General features: G+C 38.5%; 1 protein-coding gene across 28 annotated transcripts in view; it reads left to right on the forward strand.

Moving 5' to 3' along the window:
* The first annotated feature begins 4,942 nt into the window (after positions 1 to 4,942).
* prom1a (prominin 1a) overlaps positions 4,943 to 17,499 on the forward strand; it is an 80,595-nt gene continuing 68,038 nt past the window's right edge. For 15 of the 28 annotated variants that reach the window (XR_005640415.1, XR_005640413.1, XR_005640417.1 and 12 more), the window contains exon 1: positions 5,250 to 5,478. Coding sequence is in view for 9 of the 28 variants with exons in the window: in XM_039813018.1 (XP_039668952.1) it covers positions 5,250 to 5,478 (229 nt within the window). In the remaining 19 variants the exon portion in view is untranslated. Of the gene's footprint in view, positions 5,479 to 17,499 lie in introns of all 28 variants that reach the window. The other 13 variants (XR_005640431.1, XR_005640432.1, XM_039813025.1 and 10 more) reach the window with 4 other exon arrangements.

Raw genomic sequence — 17,499 nt, forward strand, 5'->3', positions numbered from 1 at the left:
AAGCTAAAACTCAAACCACAGTCTGCATTACCAACAGTCACCTGAGCTAAACGTTCACATCACCTGCAAAACTCATTCTAAGCAGCGCAACTCTTAACACACGTCTCAAAAAAGGATCAGTGCAGTTAAAACACTAGCATCAAACACCAATACAGAAATTACAAACTTTCCCATCTTTACAGTTTGAACAATTTGAGTGACTTCACACTACTCAATAGTGTCTTAAAAGAAAAGATGTAGATTGTATAATATACCAATTTTTACGTAAGGTAAACAAGAAGGAATGAAAATCAGCAGTTCTCTTCAATATAGTATTTTGTCTCTAGTAATTTATGGAATTACTGGGACAAAAAATCTAAAGGTACATAACAGTAACAAAGAATAATGTGACTAATCCTGCCTCTCTCCAGCATCATGTAGCAAATTTTCTTCATCACATTGGATGTCTGCATCATCTCTAAATAGAAATGAATGTGGGGTTTCCATTGCTTTCCCCTCCATTACTTTCTGAAAAACAGTAAGAATGCAGTTTTACTATAGTAAAGATATAGGGTTTTTCACTTGTTTTTTTATAGCTGTGTATATAACCTTAGACATCTTACCTGGACATATTGGTATCTTTCAAACTGTACAGCGTAGAATTGTTTCATTCATTCTTATTTGGTGTTTGTATAAAAAAAGGCTTTCTGAGCTTTCTCTAAAAATATATATATTTAAATAAATATATATTACCGTATATGTTCACTAACTAGTCTAAAACAAGACACCTGCTTAGGCTTTCAGCTAAAATTCCAATCAGCAGTGTTTGATAGGCACCAGACTGAAATCTATTCTGTTTTGAATGTGTGGTTAACAGTTTTGACAGCAGTGTTACACAAAGTGCTGTAAATCTACAGTGTTGTGCACGTTGTGGTTAAAGTGATGGGATAAGTGTGTAGAGTTTTGAAAACTGTGTTCAAGCGATGAAAAACGAGCTAGAGTTTGGTCCACATGAACTGCTGCTGTGCAGACTGGAGTTAGAGTTTTGCACATGTGACTCCAGTTGTGCCCACTGTCGTTCAGCAATCGAAAAAAAAATTGTAAAAAAGGGTTTCTGCGAGGTCTTAAAAAGTCTAAAATTTCTAAATCAAAATTTTAGGCCTTAGTTCTAGGTCTTAAATAATTTTTAAACAGGTCTACATTTTCTCATTGAAATGCTAACGCAGCGCTTCACAATGTGTTTTCTTTTTATTCTGTGGTGTTGTAGTTCTTTCTCTGTACTCCAAATATTATTTGCTGTATTAGGACTACAAATGAGACCAACATTCAACTATATTGCAGCCAAGTGCAAGGCTGCGAGAGTCTCTTTCGGAATGGATTTTATCTTTCAACTATGTGGAAGTGCAAGTTTAGCGATGTTTCATTGATGTTTTTTGGGGTTTTTTATTTTGTGATATTGGTCTCAAATTTCATTTACAGTGGTCTTAAAAAGTCATAAATTTGACCCTGTAAAAGCCATTCCAAATAAATAAGTTTCGAGTTTGGATTTAAAAAGAGTGACACCTGTAATAGTGCGAATGTCAGGGGTAACTTGTTCCAAAGTCTTGGGGCAGCGACCGCAAAAGCACAATCACCCCACAGTTTGTACGTTGACCTCGGGACTAAAAGAAGTTGGTTGGATGACCGTAATGACCAGTTGTGCTCACGAAGGGTTAAAATCTCGGGACAAATACGCCGGGGCTAGGCCATTTAAGGCCTTAAAGATAAACATAAAAATCTTTTAACTTGAGAAATAAAGTAGAGACATTTGAAGATATGTGTCTGTCCTCCCTGTAGCAGTCTCTTTGTTTAGGGTTAAGACAGGTTTGTTTTTAGCCTCAGACTGTGTGCTGTTTCCTGCATAAAAACAACTTCCTGATTTGGAGTCAAGATGAGACAAACTTCCTACAGATGTGAAACTACAACTAAAGTTTAAAGTTTTAACTAGACTACAGATTGAGTATGTCTACTCCACTTCCCCAGCTGCAGTTTCTGGGATTACTCAGAGTCATTTGTCTGGGTCCTTAACATATAAGGTTCATAATCACGAGTCTGAAAAGCTTGAAGAAAAAATACAATACAATTGAGTGCAAAATAAATGGTACAACTCAATGTCGGGCAATAACGTTTCAGGAGCTATGCCAAATATTTAATTTATGTCAGAATTCAATGACTTTTGTTATCTGATCCAAAGTAGTTCAAATCAATGAATAAATAGTACGTTATGTAGCACTTTATACTTTTATACATCTTTACATCATATACAAATATGTCTGTTTTCAGTAGTTCAATATAGTTGAAGTAGAGTAGGGCAGTGGCGATATGGAGAAAATCAAATATCACGATATTTTTGACCAAATACCTCGATATCGATACCGCAACGATATTGTAGTGTTGACTTTTGGCGCTTTCACAAAATATTTACACAATGAGATTTTTGATAAATAATCATCAGTAATGTGGATATAAGGAAGTGGGTAAAGGCAAATAATATAACAGTTACAACAGACTGGTGAGTTCAGAAAATGACATCACTTAAAACCAGGAAAAGACAACACTTGTGCCATATTACGACATCCAAAATCTAAGACGATATCTAGTCTCATATCACGATATTGATATAATATCGATATATTGCCCAGCTCTAATCCATAGCCTAGTCGGCCCAGACTGTCAATCCTTTTCTAGTGCACAAAAACAAAGAAAAATCACTGCCAGTAAGTCGAGGTGTACACTACCGATGTGCTCACCTGTCCTGAGACCAAGCACCTCAGTATCTGCTGAGGAGTTAAGGTCAGGTAGAGTAAATCTGCAGCTGACATTCTTAGAGGGCTAATCTCCTTATAACCGAGACAGGCTTCAGCTCAGCTAACAGGAAGTTGTCTAAAAACAGGACAACAGTAGTAGTAGTAGTACTTGGGAGAGAGTCCATGCCATCGGATAGACTTTGAGGATGATAGGATGGTACATTCTGACACAGAGCTTAAAGGGATCTTACTTCAAAAAGAAAACAAATGAATGCCACAAAAAAGGCGACCTCAAATAAATGACAAGAAGGTATCAGCAGCATACACGAGACGAATTAGGAAGTAGGGAAAATGACTAATAAAACCCTAAAATACAATATGAGGAGTTAGCTCTGGCATTTTCGGATTTTACATATGTACTTTTATTTTATTTTTTTTATTTATTTTTTATTACATATATTCATGTAATAAGTCATGTATCGAGGTCTTTTTGGTTCAAATGACAGAGGAAGTGCTTGTAACACTAAAACCCAGCCCACGATTTACAGTGTAATTGTTTTGTATTAATAAGGTGCCAGTTAAACGTAGGTACAGAGGAAGAAAACAAGACTATTTGGCCATTTTAGAGGAAAGGAGAACTAAGTTAACTCTATTTGTTATCATTTAAATACTGGGTACCTTTGGGGTACAGTACTGGGAAACAGCTTACTGTACCATCACAGTTTTGGTAGGATAGTATAACTGTACATAATTACTTGATAGGTTCTGCAGAAGATCTGTTTTGTTAACACGTATTTCTAAAACCTCAGTTTTTGTGTTCTGCTACTGTTTCTCGTAAGTAACCAGTATTTACAAAAATACCTAAAAAATAATGTATTCCTCCTTTCCTGCTAAATGCAAAAATTGTTACTCCCTTGTTCCCCATAGTCATGTTTTTTATTGGTACCCGATTCATACAACAAAATTACACTGCAACGCATGTGCTGCATTATAAAGTGTTACCAAAGTCCTTCGCCAATCACATTATTTCCTCCGTCAGTGTCTGCCTTAAGTGTCTGTCCAGCTAAAAGTCCCGCCCCCCTCCCCTGCAGTTCTAATGAGTGTGTGTGATCAGTGAAGAAAGGTGCTCAGAATCACTGATCAAACGGTTACAAACAGGAGTCCCTCTTGTGTCCAGGAGCCGGGGGCCCCATGTGTTCCGCAGAGAGGACAAGGACGTTATTGTACAAAGAGACAGAAGCAAAACCCACCTGATCGCTGCTCCACCAATCTCGCCTCTGGGCTGCACCCCAGGTATCCTGTGTCTGCCCTCTGGGTGGAAAAGGGGTCAAAGGTCGGGAGGACAGAGAGCACCTGTTGGCTGGAGACATGGAAAGTGAAATACTGTAAAGCACGAGAAGTACTGCATCGTTTTATAAAGTCGCTAAAGCTGTCAGATAAATGCAGCGGAGTAAAAAAGAACAGCATTTCCCTCTGAGATGTAGTGAAGTAAAAGTATTATAAAACGAAATGGAAATACAAAAAGTACAAGCTGCAAAGTAAATTTAAGAACTACATTTACAAGTACAATTTTATTTGGGAATATTACCATGTTGTGCTACTTTATACTTCTTTCAGATGGAAATATTGTACTTTTCATTCCTCTACATTTATCTGACAGCTGTAGTTACTGGTTACATTGGAGATTTTACATAATTACAGACAAAATAAAATCATCTCCACATTGACTACATTAAAATGCTGCTCACATGTTAATGCATCAATGATAAATATGATATGATATATATATATATATATATATATATATATATATATATATATATATATATATATATATATATATATATATATACACACCATTCTGTTTGAATTTACGAGTACTTACTAAATTACTTGAGTCATTTTAAAGCTCAGACCTTTCTGATAATACTTTACCAAAACATTTGAATGGAGGACTGTTACTTGTTATAGAGTAGTTTTACAGGGCGGTATTGCGACTCAAGTACAGCAGTATCTGATTACCAAATATTGAAATACAAGATGTTCCTATCCTCTGAGCTGCATCCTCCACTCCCCGGAAGGAGGAGCGCTTCCTTGTGGACCAGGATAAAAGTGACGAGGCGCGCAACCCCCGCCCGCTCCAGTGACGCAGCACAGCTCCGTGCGCACAGATGCTGGAGTGGAAGCGGCATGCGCGCTCATCTCGGTGGGACTGAACGCATCGAAAACCGGAGACGGGAGAGAAGATTGACCGGTTTGCGTCCGTTAAGGAGCCTCAGACCGCGGGGAGCGATGCTCAGAACGAGTCACTCCGCAGGCAGCAGGACTTAAAAAGCTGCGGTCCATCCATCTGGACACTTTTTACTCTCACCCCTTCCCCTTTGATAAGAAATATAAGAATCCAGACAGTCATCTTCCAGTTTACAGTCCTCTTTGGGTATCTAAGCCCAGTTTAAAGACCAGTCTCGGTTTGATTTTAGCACGATGTGGAAGACCGGGATCCTCCTGCTACTGTGGGTGTTTTTGGCGTCCGGCGAACTCCAACAAGAGACGGAGCCGCGGAGACTCCCACCCCCGGGAAAGTTGGATTTCGGTTATGTGCCTGCGGGAGTTTACGAGACTCTGGCCCATTACGAACCGGGACCCATAGGGATCTTGTTCCATATGGTGCACGTTTTTCTGCATGTCGTGCAACCCAACCCTTTCCCACAAGGTAAGCGTCTGACCTCTGAATGAAACCCCTGGGGGGTTTGACAAGGACTAACAGCAAACACGGTTTTCCTAGGGAATGCGATCGGGAATTGTCACTTTTGGAAACACTGAATTGGTCTGATTGCATTAAGTTGTTATTAACCCTTACTACAGACTATTACCAATCTCCGCACGTAGGATTTACAAATGAAATGAACTGTATACCCGTATCAAATCTACGTTTGTACCGGGTCTCTACCCAGTTGGCACCTTTCCCTGCGCCAAAAGTCTGCGTGCAAAGAGGTTTCAATTGGTCAAAGACGTTTAAATTAGTTCTCATCATGAATGATTGTGAATCAACGGCGCCCGTTTTAACTGATGATACCCGTCTTGTCTTCTGTCTCGTTGCGTAAAAAGGTGTCCACTCGCGGATTAGTAGCCCATTTGTGCGTCACGTCCCTCCATGCCGCGCGCGTTTATGATTTGCGCGCAGAGCTGACAGCGCACTTGATAGGTGGTGTTTCTGCCTGCGGTGCACTTTGTGTCAGGAAAATGTCAGGATAATTACAATTAATGAAGCTCTCGCTGACAGCCTCAAGTGTTTAGTGGCTGGTTTACACACCATTTTTGCCTGATTGAGTGAGTGAGTGTTTGAGCCCCCAGACACCCAGAAAGCCTCAGCGCGCTTGGCTCTACATTTAGGCTAATACAATTAGAGCTGACTGCTTAACCATACACACATGAGGTGTGTGTGTTTAATTGGGTGGTGGATGCTCAAAAGATGTGCTTCCCTCCATGCGTCACAGTCTGTGTCCATACTCAGTCGGAACATTTTGTAGATTAGCAGCTTTCTGAGTCACCTTGTTAATTGAGTAATCCCATAAACCCATGCGCCATATGTTGTTGGCCTTTTAGCTTCCAGTTTGTCACTACCACTCCGGGGCTTGTGGCCTAATCCTATGGAGCAGACCACTGCTGAGTGAATTCATTCATGGGTGCACCCGCCACATGATGCATCACAGGGAATGGAAATCATGTAGAAATTGTTGGTTCGAACACAATAGTTCAGCAGACAAACACTTTTGCATGATTGCAGTTTTGTCATTCTTTTGATTAGAAAGCCCCAGGGAATTCATTTTTTTATTTTAGGTTCATCAGAATCTAGATGGCGTAAGCAAAAGGCCATCTGCTTATTAAGCAGCAGTGCATGCATGGATATTTAGCAGGGTAAATCCAGTGATCTGTCAGGTCTGGTTTGATGAATACAGGCTGGTTTGCAGCAAACCTTTGGGACTTGCAGAGCTTGCCATTTCTATAACAACATGTTACAGGAAGTCCCTCTGCTGTGCCGTTTGTTGGGAAACATAACTTGGAGTTACATCAAAATCTATAAGACAAGTAAAGAAAAGAATTTGAGAATAGTTTCACCTCCAGTGGTTTGTGATTGGAGGTGGTGCAGATGTCAGACTGGAGCTCTGTGTAGGCTGGGTGGATGTAGGTGTCTCTTTACTTCAGCCTGTGGTAAACTACAGCGTTAGCCTTCTTCCAGCAGACATTTAGAGAATGAATCACTGAATCCTCAAGGAAAAACGCCAAAAATGATCTTCCCTAACAAGTGCTGTTCCATTTGTAGTAAGTTGTTCTTCAAAGACACAGTTCATCCAAGATGGCATTTTGACTCAACAGCAACATCTCTTTTGAAATACAGTGACATCAATACACCAATCTCACTATCAACAGATCCTCTTTTTTTGTGCAGATAACCAGTTGACAGACGTTCACAATGACATCTGGAGTGTTGTGATATTAGGACAATAACTATTTTCACTATTATCGTTTAGTCTATAAAATGTCAAAAAATTGTCAACACATCAAAACATCCCTGCGCCAAGGCAGACATCACCAGTTGGATTGTTTCATTCAACCAACAGTCCATAATCCAAATATATTGACTTTACAATGATATAAAACAAACAAACAAGAATAGCAGAAAAATAATCTGTTATCTACATCGTTGTCAATAAAAGAAAAGCTCCAAAACTTTACATTTTAAAAACACAACAGCACTGTCTCCTTACAGATATAATGTTTTTTGACAAAATAATTCCAACTCAAGGTCCACTTACTATCCTAATTTTCTGAACTTTGGATCTGTGGACATGCAAGCTCAAAACCTAAATGTAGTTAAAGATGTGTTTTTTTTTTGACAAAGTGATACCAACTCAAGGTCCACTTACTTTAAAAAAAAAGCTAAACAAAATACTTGTAAATGAAGCTTGAGTTGGTATTACTTAGTCAAACTACTATTACAATTTTTAAGGTAAAAAATTAACTTTATTCTGGGATCCAGTGGTTTAGGGGGTTAAGAGGCTGAACATGAACAACAACTTCCCTGGTTAAAGAGGCCGGGGACTTTTGTTGCATCTCTCTCTCCCTTGCTGCCTGACATCTCTCTACTGTGTATGATAAAGGCTTTAAGTGCCAAAGAAGGGCGCCCGGATAGCTCAGTTGGTGGACCGGGCGCCCCTATGTAGAGGCTTACTTCTCGACGCAGCGGGCTCGGGTTCGACTCCGACCTGTGGCCCTTTGCTGCATGTCATTCCCCCCTCTCTCTCCTCTTTCATTTCTTCAGCTGTCCTGTCATTAAAGGCCTAAAAATGCCCAAAAAATAATCTTTAAAAAAAATAAAAGAAGAAGAATAAGAATAAGCTAAGCTACAGAGCTTGCATGTCAACAGATCAATGACATTTGAGCAAACTCAATATTCTGATAAAGACCATTTAATATGGTAGAAAAACAAAACCACTAGTCGAAAGCTTAAGCACCACAAACAACATCCCATGGAGCTCAGTGTTCAGTATCTGCTGTAAAGCTACAAAGATTAATCGATTAGTTGTCAACTCTTAACTTAATCGGCAACTATTTTGATAATTGATTAATCGGTTTGAGCATTTTATAATAAAAAAGTAAAAAAAATTCTGATTCCAGTTTTTTAAATGTGAATATTTTCTAGTTTCCTCTCTTCTCTGTGAGCATAAAATGAATATCTTTGAGTTGTGGACCAAACAGGTAATTTGAGGACGTCATCTGGTGCTTTGGAAAACATTGATTTCTGCCATTTTATAGACCGATTAATCGATCGAGAAAATAATCAGATTGACAATGAAAATAATCTACAATATCTCTAAATCTCAAAACTACCTGGATGGATAACTCACACTCAAGCTGAAAGGAAAATATTGTTACATAACTGTAGTCAATACCGGCCTGATATATTGGTGTAACCATAGAAACGACTCTGTTGCTGTGTAATTAGCGACACCCCATCATCGCGTCTTCACAATCACTGTGTGACATTTTACATTGTGGAACGTCTTTATATTCTCATTAATGTTTGATGCAGTCGACTGACACGTTCATTCTCTGCGTCAAGCTGGCTCCCAGCCCGTAGGAGGTGTTATTAGCAAAAAGCAACAAATGCCTATCACCCACACCCACACAAAGCAAATGAACAGTGACATATTCTCTTTTGCTGTTTTCACCGCAGTGTGGAAGCCTCACCTCCCTCCCTCCATCACACTCTCACCAACACACAACTGCTACATGCCAATACACTGGCTGATGTACAGGTTCAGAGGAACATGATTCTTTTCACAGATTGTTTGATTCACGTAGTACTGTCAGGATATAGTGACGGTTTGAGTAAATACGATGTAAAAATGATTTTATAATTAATATTTTTTTGAAGTTACTACCTATAGCTTTAAAGCCTTAATTAATCATTATTCTCCCTTAGTGAATCTATTAGGTATTAGATTCTGCTGGCTAAATTATAAAGTCCAAGAATACAATTTTTAGTTAAGTTGACCATCTTCCTTTTTGCGTTTTTCTGGATATTCATTAATTCATCCGTTCAGTTGGTGTGAATGAAAGTTGAAAATACAAGGAGGCAGACAGACGGTCTGATTATACTATAATTTATGTAGTTCCTCTGCGAGGGGGATATTATTTTTATAGACTGATCAAAGACAAAAAAATAGAAACAGTCTTAATGTTTTTTTTTTTTTCATCCTGTCTTTGTAGGTTTTAACTAGTCGTCAGGTTTGGCCCAAGCTTAACACACATTCCAACATTTCACATCAAGGCCTGGAGTTGAGATTTGGATCTGTCCTGTTTGACTTACAGGGAGTGAGTTCACAGTGTTTCTCGAGAAAACTTGACCGTAGGTGGACCCACATCAGTCACCACAAGGAATTTAAATTCTTCATCCACTACGCTCCCTAAGCTAATTAATAAATAAATCAACACATTTAAATGTAACTTTCATTTTTCCAAGTCTTTTAAGTAATCTTGGTATAAGTCAGCCATCACTTGAGAAGAGAGGTGCATTAAGCTCCTTCTGCAGTTTGAATAGTATTATTCCATGCCTGTGGGTGAGCGCGGCTTGGGAGTTGATGCCAGCCACCGTCATGCAGCAGATCCCTGTTGGAAATGTTTTCTCATTAGTGACTGTATTCCCCCTCCTCGAGAAACCACACCTACAGATAACAGAGGCCTGGTGAAAGTCTGGCATTAATTCAAGAGCAGCAACAGTTGCCAGGGAAACCTATCAGCAGCTATCGTGGCCGGTGTGTTTTGGTTCATCTCGCTGGCTTAAATATGTCTCACTGCACCGGTGTGATGTGAGCTAACATAGGTGAAATAGCTCAGGTTATACAACCTCGGGCCATGTTTGTTATTTAACACTCATCAAAAAGGGAGTCCAGAGTGTTTCTTTCCACAGCACAGAGACATAAAGGGACTTTGGTGTTCAGTGAAGGACACATAAACATGAAAGGAAGTGAAGAGGAACACTTCAAAAGATTTCTAACCAAGGACAAAGCAGAGATTGAAGTTCTTCGTGATGTGAATCAGAGATGTACTGGAATTATAAAGTAGCAGATATTTTGGTTTGAAGTCTTTCATGTTCTGAGGAAGAAATGCAACAAACAAAAGAGCCTCTTTAAGGTTAAATGCTGATAAATCTCAACTATAATGGTGAATAAGGGTCAAACTTTTGTACATTTAGTTTTATATCCGTCGTTGTACTTTCACCTCAAATGTTTTTGTCTCTCTTTCTAGGTGGTTGTGTACCAGCATAAGGTTTGTTGAGATTTAACATGTAGCAAGTTGCTTAATCTGAACAGAAAATATTATTATTATAAGCAAAGTTGGGAGGTTCGGACCTGCAACACCTGGAGATTGCAGCAACATGCTTGAATGTATCTGTTGTTTGGGCTTCAATAGAAATGAATGGAAGAGCTTAATTAACTTAATGCTAAAGAGCTTAACTGAATGTGGCCTCAAAGTAAACCCCAGCATGACTCATCCAAACTAAAAGGTGTATTAAAGTATCCAAAACAATTTCACTAATTATTGTTTACACTCACATACGGAAGTTCTCCAAATTAGAACATATCATAATTTAGCTTATAAGATATTCTGAAAGCCTATTAACATCATTATCGCCCATTAAACTAAACAAGAACCAAATTATAAGCATGGCAAATCACAGTTAGTGGATTAGACTGCACACAGTGCCTTTTAGCATTTTACAGTTGAAGTGGAAATTTCAAAAGCGTCAAAAACTGCGTCAAAAATGAAATCTATTTGTAGAATCTGGTCTTCTTTAATTTATCCAACAACAAAAAAATGATTTTACCAGCATTGCATTAGTTGGTCAGATGTTCATTTTGGAGCCAAAAAAGAGTACTTTCATGTAGATGAGGGGAAGGTTGTCAGGGTTTCACTTTAGTTTGGTTGTGTTATTTTAACCTTGAATACACTTATGGCCATAAACGCTCCAGAGCTCACTTTGACTGCACCAAAAAGCCAGAATAAAAAGTCTGTGTTAGATAATGAATTGGATGAGCCCACGGGTCAGCCATAGCACATGTGGATGACTGGTTAATGCTGCAGGCGCTGTTACACTACGGTATACGGTGGTAAAGTGATTAAAGAGGGTGTCCTTCAACTGGAAGGCTGGGGCTCGGGCCCCATGACAGCAAGCATCTGCTCTGCTGAAGTGTCCTTAAGCAACATACTGAGTGCCAGTTCGTTGCTGACCCTGCACTTTAACATCTCTGTGTAGGACGGTCAAATCTTTAAGTTGGGAGTGTGTGTATAATTAAGTCATGACTCACTTTTTCAGCCAGTTGCAAACATTTTCCTAATTAGAGATTTCTTCAGCAGCTGGCACATCTGTGTAGATTACCATTAGATGCTGTGATGAGCCCCCAAAAGGGCTTACATTTGCAATCATAATGTTTGGCAGATCTGAATCATTTCTCCATTCATAATGTAAAAAAAAAAAAGCAGATACCAATGTCTTGCAGAACCGTGTTTGCTAAAATGATTAGCTGGTGTCTGTCTTCTTTTTTCTTTTCTATTACCAAAGACCTAATTATTCAGTACTGCAATAAAATACATTGACAAAGTGGGGTACATAACATTATTGCAAAGGTGACCAGCTAAAAAGTATATCAGATATATGTTTTTAACATCTCATACCAAATCAATGTACCAACCCACTGAAGCGTACCAAACCGTAACTATGTGTGCATGTCTTGCTGAGTAGAATGTTCTTGTTGGTGCAGTGGGGACTCAGATGCTTACGTTGCATGAGGGTTAAAGGGTCAGACCAATTTGAGCTGTGCATACAGACCCACTTGCATTTTGCTGGGCAGAGAGCAGTTTGCGGACAGCTTGTCACAGATGGCATTGGCAGTTAAAGTAGACTCTAACAAAAAGTGTTCACCTTTGAGGTAGCATTTTACAAGTTATCATGGTGGGAACAGAGAGCCGAAATCCTGACCTGACCTCCACATTAAGCATGAAACAATGAAATATGTTCCTGAGGTTTACTGTTCACAATTAAGCTTTTACTGCATCACTTACTTGCTATAAGAAGATGACACCTTAATGATTTCAACAAAGTTAAATGACGATTCATTTGTTAACAAACAACAAAACTTAACTACAGCTCCCTTAAAAATGTCAGCGCAGCAATGCCGGCGCGTTATCATAACTTGGTTCCAAACATAAGCCCTATTCGCATGGGGCTCATATTACCAGGGGTCCTCATGTGATTTAGAAATCCCCCCCACGTCTGTGTTTTGTACATTGCATTCCCACTAGATAAGCGAAGTCTGTATTTTACTCAAATTTACTGAAATTACCCCCCGCATATGATGTCAAGGCTCTGTCAAAATGTTTATTTATAATTGCCAACGCAGCCAATGCGAGCCCATATAGCAGAGATGCCGATTCGCAGGGGACTAATATTCTCCTGTGTGTTTGGCGATATATGGTAGGTCATTTGCGGTGGAATTTTTACTTGACAAATTACAGACATGGCAGATTTGTACAGCTATAGATCACAGATGACCTCCACAATTATTACAAATTACTAGAGGTCCCCAGGTAATACTAGTCCTGTGCGAATGTGGCTATACAGCAAATTCACCAACACTCTTATTTTTTTTATTTATTTCTTTTGTTTTGTTGCTGTAATCTCTGTTGTCTAAATACTCTTACATTGTTCCGTCCTTGCTGACTTGCTGTTATTACAGACATGTCTGAACTCTGGCTTCCCCTCGACTGTGGACTTGTTTTAAATACCATCCTTATCTAAACATGTGTAGTGAACCACACGGCATACTGTTGAATAAGGTTATGTTGTTCCAAGGCTGGATTTCTAGTTATTTGTATTATTATAAATGTCAGTGTAATTTTGAATTTCTTACTTCTGAAATTGAATCCAAAAGTTCCGGTTTCACTTTGGCCCTCTGTCCTTCCTCCTCATACTTGTGCACTAAAATGTAAAACTAGCTGCTACAAACTATAATGCTGGGAGGTACTCTATATAGGCTTGTCCTTATTTGAAAGGCTAACACATAAAGCCTTTGTACATACCTTTTTTGCATGGAATACTAAGAGTTTAAAATAAAAATAAAAAATTGAGCCTTATGAATGTTTTCATTTTAAAACATACATGTGGCACAGTAAATCCTCAGTATTAACTGTATCTGTGGATGGCTACCTTAGTGACTACCTTACATAGGCCAGTAAGCCTATCATGTGGGGATTAATATTTGCTAATAATATGTTGGATTCATTGAAAAAAACTTAGCAATTACTATTACAATTACAATGACTCTGAGGACCCCCTAGGGGTCCCGGACTCCCTGTTGAAGATCCCTGCTCTAGAACAACTATATGAATTTTCGGTGCTTTCCAGTTCCAACAGTTACAAAACATTGTTGAAAAATAAATCTATTGTATCTGATGTGACAACAATCTGGTTAAGGTTTGGTTAGGTTTAGGAAAACATAAACAAATGAGTTAGGTTCTTAGGGAAAGATCACGTTACGGGTTTTAATGACTTGTTTGTTAAGGTTAGGGGACTTTCGCCTACATGCTTACAATAATGACCACGTGCTTAACGCTAAACGTCAAGGCCACGCCCCCTTTTGGGGGATAGAAAAGAGACGATCCTATAGAAGTCAATGCAATTTGACGTGTGTTTGGATCATAATTTTGACAAATGTGTATGGATTTATTTCTTGTTAAAAAAAATGTAATTTTTATACACATGTTTAATGTTTATTTTCTGACCTTGCCTGAACCTGAGCGTTCACGATACCTTAATAAATGAAGGTTGATCGCCGTTATGTCCCCTCAGTCTTCCCCCGTATCAGTGGATCAATGACCCAACACGGTGGCCGCATACTGCTTATGTGGAAATACATATCTGATTAAATCACTATTGTTAGGCTAAGTGTCGTCTGTAATTGATCAACCTGTTATTAATAACAATGATCTATAGGCTAATATTTAGTTGGAAACGACAGTCTGATGCTACTATAACTGTTAGCAGCCTCCCACTTAGGCTAACGTTTGCTATCCATCAGTAGTAACTGTCACCAGCATCATGACTATCAATTTTATGTTAATTTAAAAAAATATACAATGTTTTAAGATAATAAAGAGGCGTGGTTTACTTCATAGGCAGTGTACTTGTGTTATTACATTATCTGGGTCACATGACAGTGATATAACCAAAAGATATATACCGGAATTCATTCATGAAAAAGTAATAAATCAGTATTTTTTTAATTTGACTGAAAGAGACAATTATATTGTTAATTGCAATTATTTCTGAGACAATTAATTGTACAGCAAAATTTGGAATTGTTACAGCTCTAACGAGCAGCTTGCTAAAATTAATGATTCTGTTATCCTCTTGGGAGGACAGTCTTGCTTTTTAATATTAAAACCTTGTCAATGCATATTTCATATTCATGTTTTTGTCTACAGGCAAGCTAAAATGTGGCCAACGTTAGCTGACACACATACGGAATATTCACATTCATTATCAGATTTTTTTCATAAGAACTTTTTATCATGTCTCAAATGTTTGCTCAACAACAGTGGTGGTTATTGTAGCCTATTGAATTACCACAAATACTGACACACAGAGAAAATGGGATCATGTTGCTGCTTCTCCATTATTCTGTAGGATTGGATAGCTGCCCTGAGGCCAAAAACACAAACATGTTTGGATGCGATGAAGGCGTTCATGTCCTCAATATTTTAAACTTTTCTCAGCTTCCATCTGTTACTTAACAAGATCAAATGTGATCGAGAGAGGATTCATTGAAGCCCTACAGGCCAGTTAATATGATGCCATCTAATTATCTGACCATCAAACCAAACAGATTATTGTGCTCTTTCACAAATCCTAAATGTAGTGTATAAACAAATGACATGCATAAAAACTGATCACCTTTGTAAGCTCCCTTGCCCGACCCAGTCATACTGTAGTAGCATGTGCACGACAGAAAGTGATGTATATGGTTCCTCTGCAGTGTTTGTGTGTTGTCACATGCAGTCATGTCATTGCACTGACAGTGATTGGCCTTCGTACTGGGACGCTGCAGGACACTAACCGGCCCAGCCTTCCTGGCCTACAACATAATGTCAGCTGATTACCAGAGGCAATTAGCACTGCTGCACAGAAGTAAATAGGCTATCACAAGTGGTTACGTTAAGAAATGACAGACATTTCGGAAATATCTTCATATCTTTCTGCTCATATGTTCAGATGTTTTATCATCTGGTACGCTTAGTCAAAAGAGACAAGAAAAAATTTATATTTTTCCAAGAAATGCTGGCTGAACTCCATGCTCCGAAGCTTATCATTCAAACAGTTACACATATTTACACTGTTGGTGGAGCCCACCACTACTATTAAATCATACACTGCTGGCCTCTGACAGGGTCTATTTGAAGATTCGAAAATAATGTCTCTGCATTTGGCATCAGGATGATCTCATGGACTGCAAATAAAGTGTGCCATGCACTAAAAGTTAAATGGATTCCTCAGTAGGATAACATGGTGCAGGCAATTCTGATACTGAAAAGGTAAAAGTGTTTGCTTGCCTGACTTTTCTTTTTTTTTTCTTTTCATGGTGAACTCTTTGTTACGGCAATACAAAACTGGAATTCACTGCCCACTACTATCAAAGATATACGTACATACAGCACCTTTTCAACACACCTTAAAACATGGCTGTCCGATAACTATAACTGCACACATCTGTCAGATGTGATGTGTGTTTGATGTGACATAGTCATTGTTGCTGCCGTTCCATCTCTGCTTCCTGTCTCCATGTTATGTCTTGTGTGTGCTTTCGATGTGGCCTCTGTGTGACTATTCTCCTTTCTCTTGTCTCCTTTGTATTGTTTTTACTGCATGGACTGCTTTAATGCCTGTGCTTGCTTGTTAAAATTAAAAATTTGATGGATTATTTTTCACTATTTTCTGACTTTATATAGTCTAAACACTTGATAAATGAATTTAAAAAAGGGCAGATTACTAGAAAGAGAAAATAATCATTATTTGCAGCCATATTCTTTACTGTTCACTTGCCTTTTACATTAATGTATCAAACACTGGCATTTAATTTGTGCTTTTGTCACATTAACCTTTTGTAGGAACATACTCTTCACATTATCTTTATTATTGTGCTATATAATTAATGTTATAGTGTGTTGCATTTGGCTTTTAGTTGTTAAAGGAGAGTAACATGCTTTTTATTTCCACCCAAGACATTTTCTAGTAGGTTAAAGAAACAAACTGGTAACACTCTCACATCACACACTGGCTTCTATTACATGTAAGCTGCCGCTGCCCCAGCTTTGTGAGAGAAGATCACGCTGCATAATCAGAACACAAAAAGAAACATTGTACAGCACTTTAATTCCTTGCCTGCAGCTCCAGGGCCTGTGAAAATATATCAAAATAGCCTTTAGCTACATGTTGTTACTCCTGAAATGGATCCACAAATCTGGGATTAGTCTTTCTGAAGGCTCAGCCAGCCAGATGAGGTGGCCAGTTGTAAATTAACCAATTCCATTATTCTGTCATTTAAATATGTGGCAAATCCACAAACACAAATTTTAAGTAATACAAAACTAACGATTCTAAGACAACCTGAAGGACGGATGACACATTAGCATTTGCTAAAATGGGCACAATGTTACCAAATTGAAATGACACATGCATGTGCTTAAATAAATTGATTTAATGGAGGAGACAGCTAGAGATGGGCAGCAGCTGAACATCAAAAAAGCTCATCTGAAAGTTAAGATGGTGAACGGGCTGTTTAATCTTCTCCAACAACCAGCAGCCCAACCCCACTTCAGCTCCAAAGAGGAAAGGTTTCCCTCACCTTCAACTAACGAAAACATACTAAATAAACCACTTAAAGATCCAGGAAAAGGCAGTTTATGTGACATTTAAATGGGCAGTTAACTGAAAATCTCATCCTTAATTATGGCTGTTAAATTTGTTGTAGTTTTATTGAGCCATTACAGTTCATAAAGCAGTTTATGTATCCATGTTTATGGATCACCATGTATGAGACTTTTATTGTTTATGGTGATCATCAAACGTTTGTTTATGTATAAGAGACAATCAAAGAGTCAGAGGTCAGATTTC

Source organism: Perca fluviatilis, chromosome 10, assembly GCF_010015445.1.
Source record: "Perca fluviatilis chromosome 10, GENO_Pfluv_1.0, whole genome shotgun sequence".
Taxonomy (NCBI): Eukaryota; Metazoa; Chordata; class Actinopteri; order Perciformes; family Percidae; genus Perca; species Perca fluviatilis.